At 35.9% G+C, this 22,144-nt stretch overlaps 2 protein-coding genes across 5 annotated transcripts in view; one reads left to right on the forward strand and one right to left on the reverse strand.

Moving 5' to 3' along the window:
• Positions 1-5,221, reverse strand: part of PIGN (phosphatidylinositol glycan anchor biosynthesis class N) — a 106,683-nt gene extending 101,462 nt beyond the window's left edge. For 3 of the 4 annotated variants that reach the window (XM_060119169.1, XM_060119167.1, XM_060119170.1), the window contains exons 1-2: positions 4,987-5,149; positions 2,939-3,089 (exon numbers count right to left, since the gene is read on the reverse strand). The gene's annotated coding sequence lies outside the window, so the exon portion shown is untranslated. The other variant, XM_060119168.1, reaches the window with a different exon arrangement.
• Positions 5,222-5,392: 171 nt separating this feature from the next.
• RELCH (RAB11 binding and LisH domain, coiled-coil and HEAT repeat containing) overlaps positions 5,393-22,144 on the forward strand; it is a 123,764-nt gene continuing 107,012 nt past the window's right edge. Inside the window, exon 1 of the mRNA XM_060119141.1 lies at positions 5,393-6,144. Coding sequence (XP_059975124.1) covers positions 5,625-6,144 — 520 coding nt within the window. The 5' untranslated portion in view covers positions 5,393-5,624. The remainder of the gene's footprint in view (positions 6,145-22,144) is intronic.

Genomic DNA, 22,144 nt, shown 5'->3' on the forward strand with positions numbered 1-22,144 from the left:
GTGTGCAGGTAGGAGCTTTGGGGTGGGGTGTGTGTCACATAATATTGTATCTGAACCATGTGAAGATAAGTTACATACACTATGGCCCTTTACCCCGAAATACTTCAGTGTTTATTTCCTGAGAATAATGATACTCCCATATATACCTACAGTAGAGTTATCAACTTCAGTACACTCAACGTCAGTATTTTTATCTAATCTACCATCTATACTCCAAATTTTTGAAGTGTCCCAATAATATTCTTTATAGCATTTTTATAGCTTTATTGAGGCATAATTGGCCTATAATAAGCTGTATATATTTAAAGTGTATAATAATCACAGTCAAGATAGTAAACATACCCATAACCCTCAAAAGTTTCCTCATGCCTCTGTGATCCATCCCTACATATTTCATTTTTTGATATTAGTGTAAATGATATTTTTTATTTCAATTTCCCCTTGTTAGTTCTTAAATTACCACTGATTTTTATACATTCACTTTGTATCCTGCAACACTGAAAAATTATTACTTATAGTAGCTTTTATGTAGGTACCTTTTGATTTTCTAAAGAGACAATTATGTCACCTGTGAAAAAAGGACTTCTTAGCAATCTACACTTTTTTATTTTTGTCTCACGCTTGTTGTACTGTCTAGGAGCTCTAGTATAATGTTGAATAGGTGTAGTAACAACAGAAATCCTTGCCTTGTTTCCAGTCTTAGGGTGAAAGTTGTCAGTTTTCCAGGTTTTGTAGATTCCCTTTCTTAAGTTAAAGAAGTTCCCTTTTACTCTCAACATGCAAAGAGTTTTAAACTGTGAATGAATGCTGGATTTTGTCAAATGTTTTTGTTGCATCTACTGAGATGATCATGATCATTCGGTTTTTCTCTTTTAGTCTCCCAATGTGGTGAATTACGCTGATTGAATTTCAAACGTTAAACCAAGCTTGCACTCCCAGAATAAACCCCACTTGATCATTAAGTATTATCCTTTCTATATACTATTGGATTTTATTTCCTGAAACACTATTTAGCATTTTAAAGTAATATTTATGAGAGATATTAGACTATAATTTTCTTTTTTCTCTGGTTTTGGTATCAGACAATGCATTGGGAAGTGTTGTTACCTCTTTTATTTTTTGGAAGAGTCTGTGTAGAATTTATATTATTTCTTCCTTTCTGTGTAACAGAATTCACCAATGAAACAAATGGGTCAGAGTTTTCTTTGCTGGAAGGTTTTTAACTGTAAATTCTTCATATACAGAGAGATGTTATGATTATTTACTACTTGTTGAGTGAGTTTTGGTAGTTGTATCTTTTAATTTGTCCATTTGTCCATTTCATCCAAACTGTCAAATTTATTATTCCAAAATTATTCTATTCACTTATCCTTTTTTCTGTCGTCTAGCTCAGGACCCCATCTATCAGGTATCATATTTAGTTATGCAAAGTAAGTCATTTTTCAAGTACTTAATTCATTTCAGTTAGATCTTAAACACTATTTACAACTAAAGTACATACTGTATATATCTAGATGTACAGAAGCTCACACTGATTTAAATACTCCTCTTTACCATGGAAACCTGAGTACTCTCCTTTTCATGCTTATAAATAAGGAAATATGTATATCACTTTTCACTTTCATTTGTGTTTACAAATAACTCCCTGGACTTATGTTCTTTCTTTTCTCCATTGCTATTACACAACTCTTCTATATAAAGTATCGAAGTTTATGTGTTAAAGGATAATACAAATTTTCCACTACCCAAAACCTTACTGAAGTAGTGAAACAAAAATTGTGTTTGAGAACTTTGACCCTGAAGCTGTAACAGCCAACATAAAAATCTAGCTCTGTTATATAGTGACAGTGGGATCCTAGTCAAGTTCCTACCTTGCACTCTCAAGTATCACTTCCTCAGGGACTATGCAGTCCAAATCAGAAGCCAAAACCTTTACTTCAGTTTACAATTATATAGCTATGACTCTGACTATTTGTAGTAATGTCTGTCTCTAACATTTAAAGCTGATTCCAGGACAGCAAGACAGGCTTTCTCCAGCACTCATCACAGTCCTGGGCACTTACTAAGGACTAATAAATGACTTACAATTATCATTTCAAAGGTAAATGTAATATGCAGGATAGCCACTAGAGGCTGCCTTGTTTCTCTATTCCTCCTCCAGAACATATGCATGAACTGTGAAGATTCAGGATACTTAAAAACAACCACAACAACTTCTATGTTTAAGTCATTTACTATACATAAAATTTTGGTGATTCCAAAATACCATTCTTCACACACTACTTATTTTATTATTGCTAAGCACATGTAATTAAGCAATATTATTACTTAATATTTCTGGTTTTTAAAAATCACTTTTTATTCAGATATAGTGAAAAAGAAAACTTTGTCATGGATGAATCATTTGGAAACCACCAAAATAAATGAATAATTACTAAAAATTTTAAAATACACATAACCATATATAAATAAAAGTTATTTAGCTTATATCTGTGGGATGTTTACCACATGCTGAAAAATAATGTTAAAAAATTAGAATGTATAAAAATGTATAAAAAATTAGATACATATAAAACTTTAAGTCAATGAAAAACTTTCATTTAAAATATTACTTGTGGTTATTTTAAGACTAGTAAAGCAAAAAAATAATTTTTTAAACAAGAAAATGATTTAAGTGCTTGGAAAAAAGCGATCTTTTATATTTTCATCACTAAGATACAAACTTCAATGACTATCCATATTATTCAGTGAAACGTTAGCTGTAAAGACCAAACTAATGCAGATCTTGCTAAGTAGAAAGAAAATTTCTCAACAATATTAACAGCAAATTATTAAAAGTAGAGATCAGCAATTATTAATATTCTAGTATGTGCTATTTCTTAAACATTTTTAATTGGTAAGTAAACCTCTATGTATTGCGGAAGAGAAAAGTACTTACTGAGGAGACTGGCCAGTTGATTTGTTACGGGCTTGGAAGGTCACATAGACAAGTCCATGATTATAGGATACGAAGTAGAATCAGGAAACTACAGACGTGTTATAGGAAGCCAATCATGGAAGGACTTCTACATCCAATTTCTTACAACTCTCTGAGGAAACATATTTTAAATCTATTGATATTTTCAACTTTCATTTTAGAAATCAGACCTTAAGTTAAAGATATTCCCTTTGGGGCCTACTACCTTAATTGCTTTTTCTGGCTGTAGCTACTAAACAATTGACAACGGGTTTGTTTTGCTTTATTTTTAAAAGTCTGTCAAATGTTCTCCATATACTAGTATTACATTAATTGAGAACTGACTATAACATTTATTGTGTAATAGGTACCAGGTACGGTGACAAGCACATTCCTAATTCTATATACTTTCAGCATCCCCTTGACAGATGAGGGCTGAGAGAAGTCAAGTAACTATTTAAAAGTCTCACAGTAAATAATTGGCAGAACTGGGATATGAACTTTAGACTCTTCAGCCTAATAAGCACAATCCTCTAAGGGAAGACCCTAAGTGCAGGGACCCTAAATACAAAAGATTTCTAAAATTCCCCATTACAGAGATGGAAATATTGTACTATACAAACAACCCATTTCTAATCATGCCCTTTCCATGCCATTCCCTAATCCCTCCCATTCCTCCATTCCAGAAATTGGTTCCATTTTCAGTCTCTCTGGCAAACTCAATAAGGAGCAGCAATCCTTTTAGCTAAGAAATATGTAACAGCATTGACTAGTTTGATACTATTTTTCTAAGATCCAGGATTTTTTTTTCCCATGGCTTTTCTTCAATATATGGCTCACACACAAAAAAATTTAGAATTCAAACATTAGGAGCTAATGTTCTATAAAAAATACTTTGAATTCTTAGTATTAATAACATCAAAAACAACTTCTACCAAAAACAAAACGAAAAACCCAAAGCCTCATTCAAATGAAAATTTTAGTTTACTGAGCCTGGGTAAACTGAAATTAAAGCCGACATTTAACTGTTGGTATACATTTACATGTAAACCAATAACCTGACCTAAGGCTATATGAGAACGCTATATTTTTATTTTTCCACAGACCTAAAGGAGATACTTCACTGCTTCAATGTAACATAACTTACTTGATAACATAATTATTGCCACCTCTATTTTGGTGCTTAAAGGTAGAACCTATGCAGAATGACAGGGAAATCTAAAAGTGCAAAAGTGGCAAACTTTGTATACTTGTGCTAACATTTTTGTATACTGTCCAATATATATATACTGTCCAAAGTATACAATATGCTGTATACTTTGTATACTGTCCAAACTTAGTATACTGTGCTAACATTTGATAAAGGATATCAAAACTGTCAAAAGCAGCCAAGTTTGAAAACAATTTCTCAGTTCCACAGTCAGTACCTTGACTCCAGCCTAAATGTACAAGTCAGAAATGTTGCAAGGCATAGCGGAGAAAGAATGGCTTTGGACATAAGAGAACTGATTTTAGTTCCTTTGAATACTTATTATGGAGTTGACTTGACTGGGTCATTGAACGTCTCTAGGAGTAAGTTTACTTTTCCCATTTGATATTTTGAAGCATCCCTGTGTATTAAATCCTGAGATCCTAACAGTTTGCTACTGAAGTCGAGGCTATCAGGGTATTCTCTGATGCACGCAAATCCAAACCTCTGAGTTCCATTTTCCATTTACTCTCCCCATCTCCCACATCCCACCCTATGGCATCCTGCCCTATCACTACTAACTCGGTGGCGAGAAGGCGCTCTCCTAGGCCTCCAGGGCAAACGGGCACACGGCTGGGAAGGCAAGGAAGAGAAAGGAAGCCACATTCTGACTACAGTCCCTGCCCTGGGCACTTGCTACACGTGCGGAGAAAATGTCATCAATTGGCGGCACACAGCAGAAAAAGTGAAACGTGCTAAGGAAAAGTGAAGCAGCTCGGCGGCGGGCGTGAGGCCACTTTCGGTGCCACCGCACCTCTCCCCCACTAGTCCCGGACTTTACCTGGGCTTATAGAGGTCAGGCCTGATCTCAGGAATGGGGCCTCCTCACTGCGAAGGCGGGACCCAGCTCGAAGTCAGAGTTCCCCCTCTGTTCCCGAAAGGACATCCAAGAGAATGAATGTTCCTAAGCCACCGTCATTACCGCTCCTCAACCACGGAACGCCCCTGACACTTACCTGTCCAGAAGCTGCTCTCGCGATAATTCTTGGGTCAGCCCTCCGTAACTCCAGTCCCCGCCTCCTATCTCAGTTGGCCAATCAAAACGGAGTGGGGGCGGGATTTCGTCTTTGAGCGGGGAGCGGGGCCCTCTATCTTTGCTCACTAGGGGGAGAACGGGCGGGGCGGGGGCGGGGCGGGGGCGGGGAGAGGGGGGCACGGCACGCGCTATTTCTCGCGAGACTGGGGACCAGGAAGACGCCTGCAGAGCCGGGCTGCTGCTGCAGCTGCGGCTGAGGCAGCGCGTGGTGCTGCTTCCAGACCGTTTGCCTCCGAGCCTGGGCCTGGTCTACAAGTGAGGAGGCGGGACGTGGCCAATCCAGGGCCCTGGAGGTGCCCAGTGCCCGCTGAGGCTTAGTAGGGATTCAGGCTGCGGCCTGTCAGCACCAGACCGGGAGGCGCCCACGCTCCTGACAGTATAAGATGGCGGCGATGGCGCCTGGAGGTGGTGGCGGCGGCGTGAATCCATTCCTCAGCGATTCGGACGAGGACGACGACGAGGTTTCAGGGACCGACGAGCGGCGGGCAGGACTTCGGCTGAGTTCCGGGGTCGGCCTAGATCCTGGCTCTGCGGACTCGCTATCGCCTCAGGATCCCGTGGCCTTAGGGAGCAGTGCACGACCAGGGCTCCCTGGGGAGGCGTCGGCGGCTGCGGTGGCACTGGGGGGCACCGGGGAGACCCCGGCCCGATTGTCAGTTGATGCGATCGCGGCTCAGTTGTTGCGCGATCAATACTTGCTGACCGCCCTGGAGCTGCACACCGAGCTGTTAGAGAGCGGCCGCGAGCTCCCTCGGCTGCGCGACTACTTCTCCAATCCCGGCAACTTCGAGAGGCAGAGCGGGACCCCGCCGGGGTTAGGGGCGCCGGGGATCCCTGGAGCAGCCGGCGTTGGAGGCGCAGGAGGTCGGGAGCCGAGTACTACGTCGGGTGGGGGACAGCTCAGTAAGTGAACAACAGCCCTGTCACTCCGGCTGGACTGTTGGGATTGCAAGGAGTAGTTGTGGGGAGGGGGTACTTCCGGGCGGGTACTGAGTACGAGGAACATTTTAGGTAGAGAGTTGGGGCGGGGGGTGATCTTTTGCGATGGAAGCAGAAGGATCTGGCAGTGACTGTTCTCTGCCTGCCTCCAGCTCTTGGCTGGACTTGCACCTGCTCCTGGCTCCACTCTTGGTGTCGCGATCTACTAAATAGCCAGCGTTTCTAGTTCACTGGCTATTACGTGACCCCAGAAGACTCCCTTGCAACCTTGGTTTATCGCTTTAATCCTTTTTCCGTTTTCTCCAATCCCCTGAATCACCACTACCTGGAAACAGTGTTCCTTAAATTGTTCGCAGTAATTATTTGACTCAAAGTCAAGAGAGAAAAGAATAGGAAATTTCTCTCCACGAAATCAGATCCACTTGACCCTTTGTCTTTGGGATGACTTGCTCACTCAAAAATTAGGTTTTCTGTTGCATAAAATTTGTTCTGTTTAAACTCAATTTAATTCCATTTCTGTTCCTTAATTTCAGTAGGTTTCCAAAATTACAGGAAGTCTAAGGAGCTGGCTAGGCAAGTTCTACCTGCAGTGTATCTGCTGGTCTCACTACCTCACAGGCTTTTTTCTCTGCCTAAGTTAAGAATTAACTTTTTTACCTTGTTATAATCATTGTTAGCAGTATAGAGTAGTCGTTTACTTCATTCATCATATATTTATAAGCATTTCTTATGGCTTTAAAACATGCTGTCAAGAATGTATACTGTATTCCTAGGACCCACCCCTTTTGAGAGGCATCTTAGATTTTTTCCCTTATTAATGGTATGAGGTGTTTTTGTGCGTATGTGAGGCCAACTGGAATTTACTAACAAATGTTAAATATACAATTTTAAAATTGTAACCCAATTGTTTATTTTTTGTCTATACTTTTTTTTTTTTTTTTTTTGCGGTACGCGGGCCTCTCACTGTTGTGGCCTCTCCCGTTGCGGAGCACAGGCTCCGGACGCGCAGGCTCAGCGGCCATGGCTCACGGGCCCAGCCGCTCCGCGGCACGTGGGATCTTCCCGGACCGAGGCACGAACCCGTGTCCCCTGCATCGGCAGGCGGACTCTCAACCACTGCGCCACCAGGGAAGCCCTGTCTGTACTTTTAAATGGTGCCAGAGACTTATATTTCCTAACTTAGATGTAGTGAAAGTGCAAAGAGTGCACTTTCCATGAGGGTAAATACTGAGCATATTTCTCTCTTGAATATGGAATTTTCTCAGCAGGTGTAACTTCCTTACTCAATATTATAGGATAATATTCCATTTCTGGAAACGATTTTCTCATTGCTGACCTTTAAGACCATAAAGTGTAACAAAGAGCAGTGTAACAAAATTGTTAGGTAGTTGGCTTTCTTTGTTTGGTTTCAGATTTTTGAACTGTCTAATAATGATTTTCACCTGATAAGCTCTCACTACTTCCTCAAGATCCAGCTCAAATGTCATCTTTGTACATGTTTCCCACACTCTCCAGGCTTGGTTGTTTGGTTCTTTCATTGTACTATTTTCAAACCTCAACCGTTGCTTTTAACTTTTTGTATTTGATTTGTTAACAATATCATTTTTCTCCATTAGATAGTCAATTCTTGAGGGTTATCTTTATATTCCTCACAGTTTGTACAGTTCCAGGCCTGTTGTTGAACATAATTAAATTGCATCTGCTGTGTTTTTCTACTATATAAATATAATGAACTGGGTTACTACTTACTTCATAATTTTATTCTATTTAATTTAAAAGAATTTATTATCCTGTTCACCCTATCTTATTATGGCATGATATCACTGTTTATGGTGAAAATGTCTCTTAAAAACCTTTTGTATACAAATATATTTATAATTTAGACTAAATATTATAGAGGTGTTTTAGAGTAAAAATTGACTTCTAAATGCCTTTGCATCATACATTTTTATAGTTTCTTGAAATAACTTAAGTCCTATGATCAAAAATCAAAATTTAACTACAATCAAATATTCATCTGCAGTTGTGCTTTTCTATTATCCTCATTTAATTGGACCTGTTTTGGGTATAACTCAAAAGTATATAATTAGATAATATATTTTAGATAATGTATTTTCAAGTTAATACAAAACAAATGAGCAACAGGAGGAAAAAAAATCAAAATTATCCATAATCCAACCAGTGGTACTTGCCTTTTCTGTCTTTTCTATCCATATAATTTAAAAAGCAAAAATTGTTTTAAACTGTTTTATATAGCTTTATATTAGTTGACAGACACTGTAATTTTTACCATCAACTTTGAGGTAAGATTGCATACAATAAAATGTGCCCATTTCAAGTGTACACTGTGATGAGTTTTGGAAAACAAATTACTACTACAAATAAAATACAAAACATTTTTATTGTCCCCAGAACTCCTTCATTTTCCTTTGCATTCAATATCCCAAGACCATCACCGACCACTGTAGAACACAATTTTCCAGTCTTGGCCTAGGCACTATCGAAACTTTGGGCCTGATAATTCTTTGTTGTGTTAGTGTCCTTTGCATTCTAGAATGTTTAACAGCATTGCTGGCCTATCTGTCTGCTAGATACCACTAGCAACCACCCCGACCCCATTCCCTAAGTTGTGACAATCAAAAAATGTCACCAGCACTGTCCAAGGAAGGGGAGGGCAAAATTTCCCCAATTGAGAACCACTTCCTTAGTTAAGTTTTGTCTATTTTAAAATTTCATATAAATGCAGTTCCAGAGCATATAGTCTTTTCTGTCTGGCTTCCTTTGCTGAGTAAAATGTTTTTGAAATTTATCCAAATAATGTTTTTATGTGTATTAATAGTTCATTCCTTTTTTGGTTTATCCATTCATCTGTTAGCTATTTGTGTTTTTTCCATTTTTGGCCTGTATGAATAAAGTTGCCATGAACATTCTTGTATAAGTTTTGCATGGACATATGTTTTCATTTCTTTTGGGTAATACCTAGGAATAGAATTGCTGGGTCATATACTTAGTATATATTTACATTTGTAAGAAACGGTCAGACTGTTTTTACAAAATGGTTGTATCATTTAAAATTTCCATCACCAGTGTATGAGAGTTTCAATTTCTATACATCCCCCAAACACTTGGTATTTTCAGGCTTTTCATTTAACTCATTCTAGTGAGAGTGCTGTGGTATTTCATTGTGGTTTTAATTTTCATTTCTTGAGGCCTAGTGATGCTGAGCTATTTCTTCTGAGCTTTTTGCCATTGGGTGTGTGTGTGTGTGTGTGTGTGTGTGTGTGTGTGTGTGTGTGTATTGCCATTAATGTATCTTTTGTGAAATGTCTGTTCCCAGCTTGTTATTGAGTTATAGTTCTTTATATATTCTGGACCCAAGTCTTTTATCAAGTATGTGTTTTGCAAATTTTTTCTCCCAGTATGGTTTGCCTTTTCATTTTTTAATAATGGGTCTTATGAACAAACGTTTTTAATTTTATCAGGTCCAGTTAATCGGGTTTATTCCTTAATGATTCGTGCTCTTTGTGTCCTAAATAAGAAATATTTGCCTATCCTAAGGTTGCAACAATTTTCTTGTGTATTTTCTTCTAGAAGTTTTATAGTTTTAGCTTTTAAATTTAGGCCTATGATGGCATCATAAAAAGAAGAAAAAGAAGAAATATTTAATTTAGCAATTTAATTTTGTAAGATTTACTAAATCGTTTACCCAAAAGTCTGTTGACCTCGGTTAATACTAGCATAGTGGTGGTTTTAAAATACTGTAAGAAGTCTTCATACTGTATTTTATCTTTTTTTCTTGATTAGAAGAGTAGTCTATATTTATAAAACATTCAAAAATTAAAAGAATTATGGCTTTATAAGTGTGATGTTTTCAGTAGAAGAATTTAAAATGAGCTCTAATGAAGTCTCAGTGTTTGATAAATTGTTGCAGCATCATTGTGATGTTCCTACTAGATCCATTTGTTAAACTAATTAGATCTTTTGTATTTCATTTTACTTGCTTGAATATACACACACATTAATTATATATTTTTCCCTGTATCCTTTCCAGTTGAGCCAATTTGGTAATTGTTTTGCTTTCCAATTAGATTGCAAGATAAAAGTTGTGCCAATGCCATTGATTAGCACTGAACAGATTGTAGTATCTTTCCCGGAGGAATGCTGGTTCCACTCTAAGCCTTAGAGTTCTAATCAAAATTGGACTGTAATTGCTTAGGATGAGCCAGTTCTTTGTAGAGACAGTAGGTGGTCAAATAACTTATGCCTTTCAATGATGGATTTCTTCTATTCTGTATTATCATCCTTTCAAATTTTTGTAAGGCTGCTTATCAGGAGGCATTTATGATTGAATTTAATAATTTAACTTGTGAGCCTACAGACTTCTTGAGTCATCTTTCTCCTTTTTTAAATTTTCTGTTTCATTACCTTGCCGATCTTTTCTCAAAACTCTGAAAGAGTACATATCTCACTGTGTTCTGTTCCTTTCTTAGTATCACCTGTGCTATATGATTACCGTCTTCCAGAGTTCCCATCTCTTCTGCTTTACAAAGTACAGTAGTTCCTCCCTGTTAGGTTGGAATTGGGTTTAGTGCTTCCTCTGGCTTCTAACAGGAGAGTATCAACAGAATATTTCTAAAATTTATTAGGTTCACTGCTTTTAGCTGAATGAGACTTCCTACTATTGTCTGGACCATATAGATTCCTAAATTTATCTCTTACATGACTGTCATTTTTTTGCCTATGCCTTTCAGTAGCTTCAGACTTACTAATTCTTGTGGCAATTTAGTCAGATATTTTCATTGCCTAGAACAATGACGAGTATAGTTGGTATTCAATATTTTACATTGATCAATTAAACTGTGATCAACTAAGGATTGTAGGAATCCAGAAGAAGTTTAGTGTATGTCCTTGAGTTTATGTTCTTGATGGAGAGGCAAGAAAGTGAGGGTAAAGAGAAGATAATGTTTATTTTATGTTTTGCCTTGTTTAAAACATCATCTGGGAACATGCTTACCATTATCTGGCTCACCGGTTAATAAAGAGATTTTAAAATGCAGTATGATGTTTCAAGCCATTGTGGTACATAGTTTAAAAGGAAGCAAGATAGGGGCATTAATCAGGGGAAACAGGCCTTATTTCTGTCAAAAATTAAATGTACACTTTCTACTTTAGGGGTGATATTCAGAATGTATGCTTATCTGTTTCTTTGCTTGTTTTTTTAAAAACATTTGTTGGAAAAAACGTTCCAGGATTAGTGTAATTTTCATTTTGTTTAGTATATTTAAGTCAAAAACTAAATTCGGTTAATTTGTTTTTATATGATGGCTTTTAATTGTGCCCACCCCCTTAACTCCCATGGTTTTAGGATGATTAACTGAAAAAGAACACTTACCTTGATCTAAAAATACAGTCTACTTACATCTAAATTACAAATATCGATTGAGAAGGGTCTTAAATATTAATAGCCTATTTTTTTTCTTTCAGGTAGTTGTTTTTATTGGCTTCTACCTATAAGTACTGTGAGAGTTGATGGAAAATGTGGTTTCTAAATTATTTATACTAAAAACATACTTGTTGATGCTTAAGTGAATTATGTTTTGCTGTTTGGCCATATTTTGAACACAGCTCCTCTTTGGTTGATTTTTGGGGGTTTTGCGTTAGTTTACGATTGATCTACTTCAACTCCCTTATCATATGAGTGTTTGTTTCAATATTACAGTTAATTTTTTTTTGAGATCTAATTGTCATATGACATTTTATTAGTTTTAGGTGTCCAACATAATGATTTGATATATGTCTATATTGTGAAATGATTACCACAGTAAGTTTAGTTAGCATCCATCACCACACAAAGTTACAATTATATTTCCTGTATGAGAACTTCTAAGATCTACTCTCTGAGCAACTTTCAAATACACAAAACAGTCTTGTTAACTATGGTCACCATGCTGTACATTCCATCCCCAAGACTTATTTATCTTACAATCGGAAATTTGTACCTGCAATTAATTTTTTTAACATCTTTATTGGAGTATAATTGCTTTACAGTGTTGTGTTAGTTTCTGCTGTATAACAAAGTGAATCAGTTATATGTATACGTATATCCCCATATCCCCTACCTCTTGTGCCTACCTCCCACCCTCCCTATCCCACCCCTCTAGGTGGTCACAAAGCACCGAGCTAATCTCCCTGTGCTATGCAGCTGCTTCCCACTAGCTATCTATTTTACATTTGGTAGTGTATATATGTCCATGCCACTCTCTCACTTTGTCCCAGCTTACCTTTCCTCCTCCCTGTGTCCTCAAGTCAGTTCTCTACGTCTGCGTCTTTATTCCTGTCCTGCCCCTAGGTTCATTAGAACCAATTTTTTTTTTTTTTTTAGATTCCATATCTGTGTGTTAGCATATGGTATTTGTTTTTCTCTTTCTGACTTACTTCACTCTGTATGACAGACTCTAGGTCTATCCACCTCACTACAAATAACTCAATTTCATTTCTTTTCATGGCCGAGTAATATTCCATTGTATATATGTGCCGCATCTTCTTTATCCATTCATCTGTTGATGGACACTTAGGTTGCTTCCACGTCCTGGCTATTATAAATAGTGCTGCAGTGAACATTGTGTGTACCTGCAATTAATTTTTTTAAACATCTTTGTTGGAGTATAATTGCTTTACAATGGTGTGTCAGTTTCTGCTTTATAATAAAGTGAATCAGTTATACATATACACATATCCCCATATCTCTTCCCTCTTGCGTCTCCCTCCCTCCAATTAATTTTTAAAGTGGTTGCTGGCCCCCTTTTTGCTGGAGCATGATAACTCTAATTCCGCATATGCATATAGTTTCTACAAACTAAGGACATCTGCCCAAGAAATCTGAAAAAGCTGAATGTAAATTGTCTAATTCACTTTAAAAATAGATTCTTCAGATTTCTGAGAAATGAATACCTGATATAATTGAATACAGCAATGGTGTTTACTAAGATTGAGCAAAAGATAACACTTAACTATAACAGGATCAAGAAGACTGTCCTAGAGCTGATATATTTGGATTATAGCAAGCTACCTGACAGATCTCTCACACTGGTATGAATAAAATAGAGAAATATGGGCTTGGTAAAAGAGTAGCTGTGGAAAGATGCATAACTGGTAAAACAACAGTAGGTCTGTGCCAGTCTATACCATCTATACTTTTGAACTTGGCCTATTTTTTGAAGACCACGCAACTTGTAGTACTGATATCTGATCCTCAGTTCTGCTCTGCCATTTACAGCTCTGTTACCTTGGGTAAATTACTTAGCCTTTTAGAGCCTTCTTTTTTTTTTTTTTTTTTTTTTTTTTTTTTGTGGTACGTGGGCCTCTCACTGCTGCGGCCTCTCCCGTTGCAGAGCGCAGGCTCAGCGGCCATGGCTCACGGGCCCAGCCGCTCCGCGGTATATGGGATCCTCCCGGACAGGGGCACGAACCCGTGTCCCCTGCATCAGCAGGCAGACTCTCAACCACTGTGCCACCAGGGAAGCTCTAGAGTCTTCTTATTCTGTGTAAAGTATAGTAATCATTTCTGTCCACTGCTAGTTATAGGGTTTTAATGAAGTTTACATGAGGGCATATATGTGAGAGGACTTCAAAAACTCATTTTATATTTACTTCTTTCTTTTATAAGAAAAAATATATGAAGCGATGAGGGAAAACTAGATCAGATTTGCTGATGATAAAGACTGAGAAAGATAGGTGATATCTGCTAGTACTAATTTATAGGATTAAATGGAACTAATGGGTGTATGGCATCCTAATTAAAATAATCGTTTAAAAAACATACTGGGAACATTTGTACTTGAAATTCACAGGAAAATTTGATAGCATTTCTATTTGAGTAGCCACCATAAATTAGATCAAAGAAGTCTGCTCATTTTAAGGGAAAAAGCTGTGTAGCGTAGTGAGTAAAGAGCACAGTTTGGAGTCAGACTACCTGGCTTGGATCCTGTTTCTGCTACTTTTTTATCCTTGTGACTTTGAATAAGTAACTTAATCTCTCAATGCCTCAGTCTCTTCATCTAAAAATGAGGATAACGGTACCTACCTCATAGAGCTGTTGTGAGAGTCAGCTGAATTAATATTTATTATCATTTGCAGTAAGTCTGTATAAGTGTAAAATAAATTATGAAAAGGCAAACATTGGATTTAGGATTTTGTAATGGTTCATTAAAACCTACTACCATACAGTTAATGCTTTGTATTTTATGTCTGTAAAGGCATTGTACCTACATTTTTACAGATGTGTTTAATCACATTCATGTAAGTTATTTTTAAATATAATTTCTTTTTGTGTTCTTCTTAGACAATGGTTACTTACTCAATTTTATAACTAACGGATGGCCAGAAAAGGGGGGGTTTTCCCTTTATTTATTTATTTTTTTGGAACTTAATAATAGTTTTTAAAAATCAATATATGTTGCCATCTACAGAACAAATACTTTAAAAGCAAAGAAGAGCAGAGGTAGACAGAGTGAAGTATGAAAGAGATTACAGACCAGAAACAAGCTCAAGGAGTCTTTTGTATAGGAAAAAGAGTCAAATCAGTGCGAGAAGGGTAGGCTATTGAATAAATTTTTTGCCTTCTAGAGGGAAATTATTTCTTTACCTCCTACCATATACATACACACACACCAAAACAAAGTCTCCAAATGAATTAAAATACTAAATGTGGGAAATGGAACTTGAAAACTTTTGGAAGAAAATATTAAAACATATTTATGACCTTGAGGTGAGGATTTCTTAGACATAAAAATTGTACACTTTAAAGTAAGAGATTGATATATTTGTATCAAAATTTAAATTCCTGTATGTAAAAAGCTAACATAAAGTAAAAGACAAGACACAGACTAGGAGTACATATTTGCCATATACATATAACAGTCAAAAAGTATTTCAAATTTAGAATCTGTATAGAATGCCTATAAGTTAAGAGAAGGAAAAATAACCTAATGAAAAATAAGCAAAGGATAAAAATAGGTAATTCAAAAAGAAGCAAACCAATGAAAAGTTGCTCAAATTCACTAGTAATTAGGGAAATGCATTTCACATTACCCAGCCTTTTGGCAAAAATGAAGATGTCTGACAACACTTAGTATTCCTGATATGGAGGAAGCAGGTACTCTTGTGCTACCAGTAGAAGTGTCGATACAACTACTTTGAAGAATATTTTGATAAAATCTAGAAAAGTTGAAGATGTGCACACCCTTCAACCCAGCTTTTCCATGTGTAAGTATTTATCTGGAACTTATGAGGGTGCGTAACGAGGTGTGTACAAGGTTGGAAACAGTCCTCTTGGCCATACATAATGGAAACATTAGTTATGGTATATTCATAAAATGGAAATCTTAGCAGACTTTAATCAGATCTCGAGTCTGTTGTGGAGCATTACACACAGTTCTATATTATTATGTAAATTTTCAAACACATAAAACAATACTGCATATTATTTGTGGGTACTTGTATATGTATTATAGATGTAAAAGCACCAACTAGAGTCACACTAAATCCATTATTGTGATTGCCCTTGAGGAGGGAAACATTAGGGACATGAACTTTAAGGTATTATTTCTTTTTAAATTGCAAACTGTTAGCAGTTGTTCATATCAGGTGGTGGTTATATGGTGTTGTACTTTATACTTTTCTTTAAAGCAATTTAAAGTAAAGCATTTTAAAGTATTTTTGTCAAAATTTGCATGTAGTAAATTCTGGTAAAACAAGAAAAATTTGTAGTGGGAGTTATAACTCCACTATTCCACCATTAATTGTCACCTAATCCTATAACTGTGCAGTGTAAATTGAGTTTGGTGTTTTTAGTGACATGAAATACCATCTTCTTTCTGGTATATGAACACAGAGAATGAATTTTGCATAGTAAGTTATTTCTGCATATGTGTTTGGTATATGTCTACCTTTTTTGTTACCTTATTGAATATCTGTCTTGTATCATCTATTAATTAAATTTGCAAAAAATAACAGCAAAAAAATGTCATTCTTTGCTCACAAACTATTGGTACATATGTACCAGTTTCTCTATTCTCAGTCTCCTGTTGCCATTTGTAACCTTGAGGATCAGTTTTATCTGGAAGGGAAATCTTCAGAATCAGTTAATAATTCTTAGTATAATGTTGACACAAATCTCTTTTAAGATACATTTGACATGTTTCAAGTGAACAAAACTGTACCAATAGCTTTTTATTGCATCATATAGGGAGTCTTGTAACTATTCTGTTGATGTATATCTGTACGGAAATAGAATTACTGTTAGAAAAGTACCTAGCAACAGCCTTAAAGTTTCTAATTTTTCTAGGCAAGAGTAGCTCCTGATTGTAGGCATTCTTTACAATCATGGGAAGCTTTTTTTTTGAAGGTTTTTTTCCTTCAGGGATGGATATGTGAGTAAGGAGCGTTGACCAAAGAATATAAGGTGGGATGATGAGAGTTGTGAATGTATCACCAAAATCTCTAGTCACATTTTATTATTGTTCTTAATGTTTAATATTTGCATTTTGTACCCTTTAATAAGTTACAGCAGTAAGAATTTTTGTCTCCTAAACCTTCTAATAAGATGTCCATATCAAATAGGTAGCCTGTGTTGATGGGTGATTTTTGAATCTACAGTCTCACTGAACTCTTCCTAACAGATTTTTTTTTCTATAAACAGTATTGTCTTCTGAATGTAGTTTTGATCAAATATGTGTGACACAAAGGTCGGAAAGTAAAATGTATACTTACGTACTGTTGGTAGGATACTCTTTTGAGAATAATTTGGTGATATCAATCATATTTTTAAAATACATATTCCTTAATATCCAATTCCTTCTGTAATTTATTATAGACAAGCTTGTATGCATTACTACTGAACCTAGATTTTTTTCATATATTCTACAAGTAAAGGTATCAAAGATTGAAAACAACCTGACTGTCCAACAGGAGGGGATTGGCTAATTAAAAAAAACGATCTATATGTGCTGATGTGGAATGATCACCAAGATATATGATAAATTGAATAAATTAGGATGCAGGCTAATTTATTCAAGTATTTGTGTTTTTCCATTTACATACAAAAAGGGAGAAATTGGCCTATGCAGAGGATATTTCTAAAAGGATATATACAGAAGAGTCTAAACAATGATTGTCGTCACAGAGGGTGATTGGTGGTTGGGAGATGGGCTTACCTTTTCTTTGTATGCCCTCTTATATTTTACCACATATCATGTCTTAAGTGGCAAGGCTGGGATTCCAAACCAGATCACTAACTTCCAAGTGTGCATTCTTTCCATTACACCACAACTACTGTTTTGTCCATTTTAAAGCGCAGTTAAGCAAATATTCTTAAATCATTTTAGTGTATTGTCAGGCAAAGTATCTTAATAACTCATTCAGAGTATATCTTATTAACTCAGAGTAGCCAGTCGTTTTAATGCAGAAGGCAAGTCAGGTAGTATAATATTGATCATTTAAAAAATAAAGTGATAAACTATAGCACCACATCAAGACAGAGGTGAATAATCTGCTGAATGAAATTCTAAGGAAATCCGCCAAGGTTGGATTAGCATGTACTCTCTTTTTCAGTCTTGAAGCTTTGCTGCATGGTTACATCTAAGTTTCTGGTCTAGACATGGAACATGGCTAAGCCTCAAGGAGGAGACCCCAGTTGCCATCATGGGTGTAACCTTCTTCCAGATATTCCCACCTATTATTTCAAAACTCCCCAGCAGTAAGAAATGGTGTTCATTTGTTTTTGAAACCAGCTGGTCCTGGTTCGGTGGCTTAGATTGCTCAAGGTAGTGTCATCGTATTGTCGATGTTCTTTCTAACCATCTGTCAGCCCGGTGCTTGTGTGCTGCCTTAGTTCAGGCCTTTAGCTTACGTCTGGACCCTCAGTTTTAGCCTTATAACTGGTTCCTGTGCCTTTAAACTTTTCCTCCATCCTTATTCTTAATTGATTATAAAAGCTATTCATTGCTGTCACTGAGGCTAAAACCTTTTAACATTGCTTTCTCCTGTCCAAGGCAACTTTTTCGAACTCTTTTTTTTTATTAGCAAAATTATATATTGCAGAAACAAGAATTTAATTCTTTTTAGGAATTTTATTTTTTCCCATTTTTGCATAGTATATGATAAAAATGACTTTGAAATATGTTATTATAAATGTGCATCATAAAGTTCTCCCTGTAATTTTGCTCCTTCCTGCCTTTTCAACCCTGTTGTCAGATACCAACCTTTGGTGTACTCACATTGTTAACTCAGTGTCCCTTGAACATGTTTTATATATTCCTATCTCAGTGCCTTTGACCATATTATTTTTCCTTCTCAGAATTCTTTTCCTCCATCCTCCTCTTATTTTTTCCAGATTTTTCCAGATTCTCTATATCCTTAAGGGAGGGTCCAGTTTATGTTCCTTCCTCTCCCTGAAGCTTCTCCAGCACATAGTGATCTCTAAATCCCCTGAACTTGTGGTATTTTTTGTCTGTCTCACTTATGGAGATTAATTATATGGAAACTTATGACTGTGTTAGTGTTACTGAAATTTTTGTATATGTTAATGTTTTAGCTGACTGGATTTTTTTTTTAAGATGTTTGTTGGAGTTCCTGTCTCATATATCTTTGACTTCTTTCACACCTGGCACAAATGCCTAAAGTAGGCAATATATAAATGTTTATTTAGCATGAGTATAGAAAAGAGACCATATTTTATTTATCTTTCTGTCACCAGTGCATAATATTGTGCCTGGCAAATAAGCCTTTGAAAAAATGTTGATGTTATGTTAAAGAAATGATCTTTAGGTAGTGGGATCCTATAAATATGTAAGTTTGGAATATTCCTTGTGAAATTAGCTTTTCCCTGTATAGCCTGAGGAAAGTTGAGTCCAGGCTGATCTTTCTGAGGCCTTTCACAGTATCAAGCCCAACTTAGCTGGAATCTAGGAGATCTGAACCTGCATGCTTTTGCATATTGTTCAAGGGAGCTAATGGTTTAGAGCTCAGGCTTTGGCATCAGAGAGCTTGAGTTCATATTTTTACTCTGCTACTTCCTAGCTGCGTATCTCTGGGACAGTCTCTGTTTCCTTTACTGTAAAATATGGAAGGTAATGACTCCTCTTGCAGGGGGCTGTCGTGAAGGTTAAATAAGGTTATCTATGAAAAATATCTGGCACAGAATAAGTGGTCAGAAAATCTTCAATATAATAACTAATGCTGTTATTAATAATAATCTTCCTTTTAACCTGATAGCTGTTCATATGGTAAAATCATCCAGCATTATAGAAATTTTAACTTCAGTGAATAGTTTGTCAATAAAATTTCAGTGTTCAAGTCTCTTCCTAGGTTTAAGTCTTTTGATTTGACATTTAACTCAGTGTAATCTTGTGACAGAAAAGACAGTGGACTGCAAACTGGGAGACTTACATTGTACCCCTAGCTTGCGCACAGATTAATTTGCTTAACCTTTAACATAAAGTAGTCTAACTGTATTATCATTATCTGTGTACAGCACGAAACTACAGTGGTTTATAAACTTATTAAGGCAAGAACCAGGTCTTACTAAATTTTATCTTTCTACTCCCTACCATGGATTAGTAAATATGCATTGAATGAATACACGGTTCAGTTTTCTCATCAAACTGGGGTGGATGGAGGGGTTGGACTATCTCTAAGATTCCCTCTAGCTCTCAAATATTTTGAACATAGGGGTCAGTGAAGTGAGTCCCAGCGTTAGAGAAGAACTGAGGATCAGAAAATATAAATGTAAGTTTTGCCATTGACAGATTTCTAAGATCCATTTTTAATTTAAGTGGATACATATTAAAGTGTTTATGCATGACCTCAGGTTTAGGTACGATTACTTTTAAGGTAAATTTGTTATCTTTCTGTTTATTAAATTTATATACTATATACTTCTTTCTATGTTACTTATCATGACACAGGCATGGTTCAGTAATCTTTACTAAACAAATTGGAATTTAAAGCTAATTGCTTGACATTATTTTTCTTCCTATTCTTTAAGTGTGAACTGGGTACTTTTGTGACTTTTTAATTATAAAATGCCCATATCATAAAAGGTATTAACTGTGTTTGGGGAAAAAAATACCAAAGCACAAATAAAAAAATTCAAGCAGTATGGAGAGGAGTATGTATTGAAAAATTTTAACTCTACTTCTTGGAGTCAGTTATATCTATAACCTTTAAAAATTATCATTCAATATTTTATTGTAGCTTCCTGTCAGTAACCTGATACACTATAGTTGTTCACTAAATGTTCACTGAATTAACCAGTGCTCTTTACCAGTCAGGAGCTGATCAATTTTCCTGGTACACTTAGCTTTTAAAGTGCTATATAATTCCCATAAAAGATACTTTTTCAAGGGTCTGAAACTCATTTTTTTAACTATCGTAAAAGTTACCTTCTGTCATCAGTACTAAAAGATTAAATGTATATATAAATAAGACTACTCTCATATGTGATTTATAAAATCAGTCTGCATGCCTTATAGTCACACTGTGTATAATGGTTTTAGTTTTCAGACCTAGTAAAACTTACATACAGGTTTTACTGGTTTGCCAACTATGATGAAAGTCCCTGATCATTCGGTTTCTGAGTTGTAAAATGAGTTACTAAGAAGTTACACAATGTTGGAATTTGAAGAAAGGCTTTGTGGTATACTTTATATTAGAAAGTGGTAGTAACTTCTTTCTTAATAAAAGAGGCTAATTTTTCCAAACTCTTCCTCTTTTATAATAGAGTATTTGGAAAGGCATGTGCTTGCCCTGGAAAAGAATTGTAGCTGAATCCACAGAAGCATATTTGTCTAGGAGCTGTAATATTACCTATTAGTCTTAAATTCCAAAGTACATTTTATGTACAAAATCTGTTATAGGTTAGCCCCATCAAAGTTAAAATTATTTCCTTCTATAATTTTTTTCTGACATGGAATAAATTTTAATAAATTAGGAGATTTTTTTTTACTTTTATGACACTATAGTTATTATTAGTTAAAAAGACATTAGAACTTTTTTTCTTGGAGAATATAAAATTGTTGGCTTGGAACTAAAAAAAATAATTAGAATATATTTTTCAATAGCCATAATAATACCAAGTCAAAAATTAAGCAGTGTTTGCTTTCCCCAAGAACTCTTCCTATTGCATAGGTGATTTCTTTGAAACTTTTAGAGAAATAGTAACAGTATAATGGAGGAATAATATATGGTGATCAAATAGGCTCTAACCTAGGCCTGTATGTGTGATTGAAAATACTCTAACCTAGGCTTGTATGTGTGATTGAAAATACTAGAAAACACTTAGAAAACTAACATTAGATAGATACTTAACATAATAGAAAAATATTTATCCAGAATCAACAACCAACATCATACTTAACAGTTCGTGATAACCCAAACTCCTGTCAATATATAGAACATTATTGTCACCCCAGAAAGTTCCCTCATGCTCCTTCCCAGTCCGTCAGTCCCCACCCCTTTCAGCCCCCCACTCCAAAAACCACTATAATGATTTTTTCTACCATAAATTACTACTGCCTATTCTAAGACTATGTAAATGAAATTATACATTATATACTCTGTGTAAGGCTTCTATAATTCAGCATAAAGCATTGAGATTCAGTCATGTTGTGGCATATAGCTCAATAGTCTTTTTTTTAATTGCTGAGTAATGTTCCTGAGTTCAGCCTATATTTAATATGAACTTTCTAGATTTCTGTGGTTACTATTGTTATTTGGTGTTTCTTGGTTTATGCCTAAAATAAATTATGCTCTAATGAATGGTACTGTAATACTTGATTTTCTGTTATTCGTTTATGCTGTCTTAAAACTTAAGTTAATAGCAAGTTGTTATTTATCAGATATAATTAAATTGCAAGGGAATTAAATGCTTCTGTGAATAGGAACACAGTGTTCTCAGAAGAGTACT

This window comes from Mesoplodon densirostris, chromosome 15 (assembly GCF_025265405.1).
Source record: "Mesoplodon densirostris isolate mMesDen1 chromosome 15, mMesDen1 primary haplotype, whole genome shotgun sequence".
NCBI classification, from domain to species: Eukaryota; Metazoa; Chordata; class Mammalia; order Artiodactyla; family Ziphiidae; genus Mesoplodon; species Mesoplodon densirostris.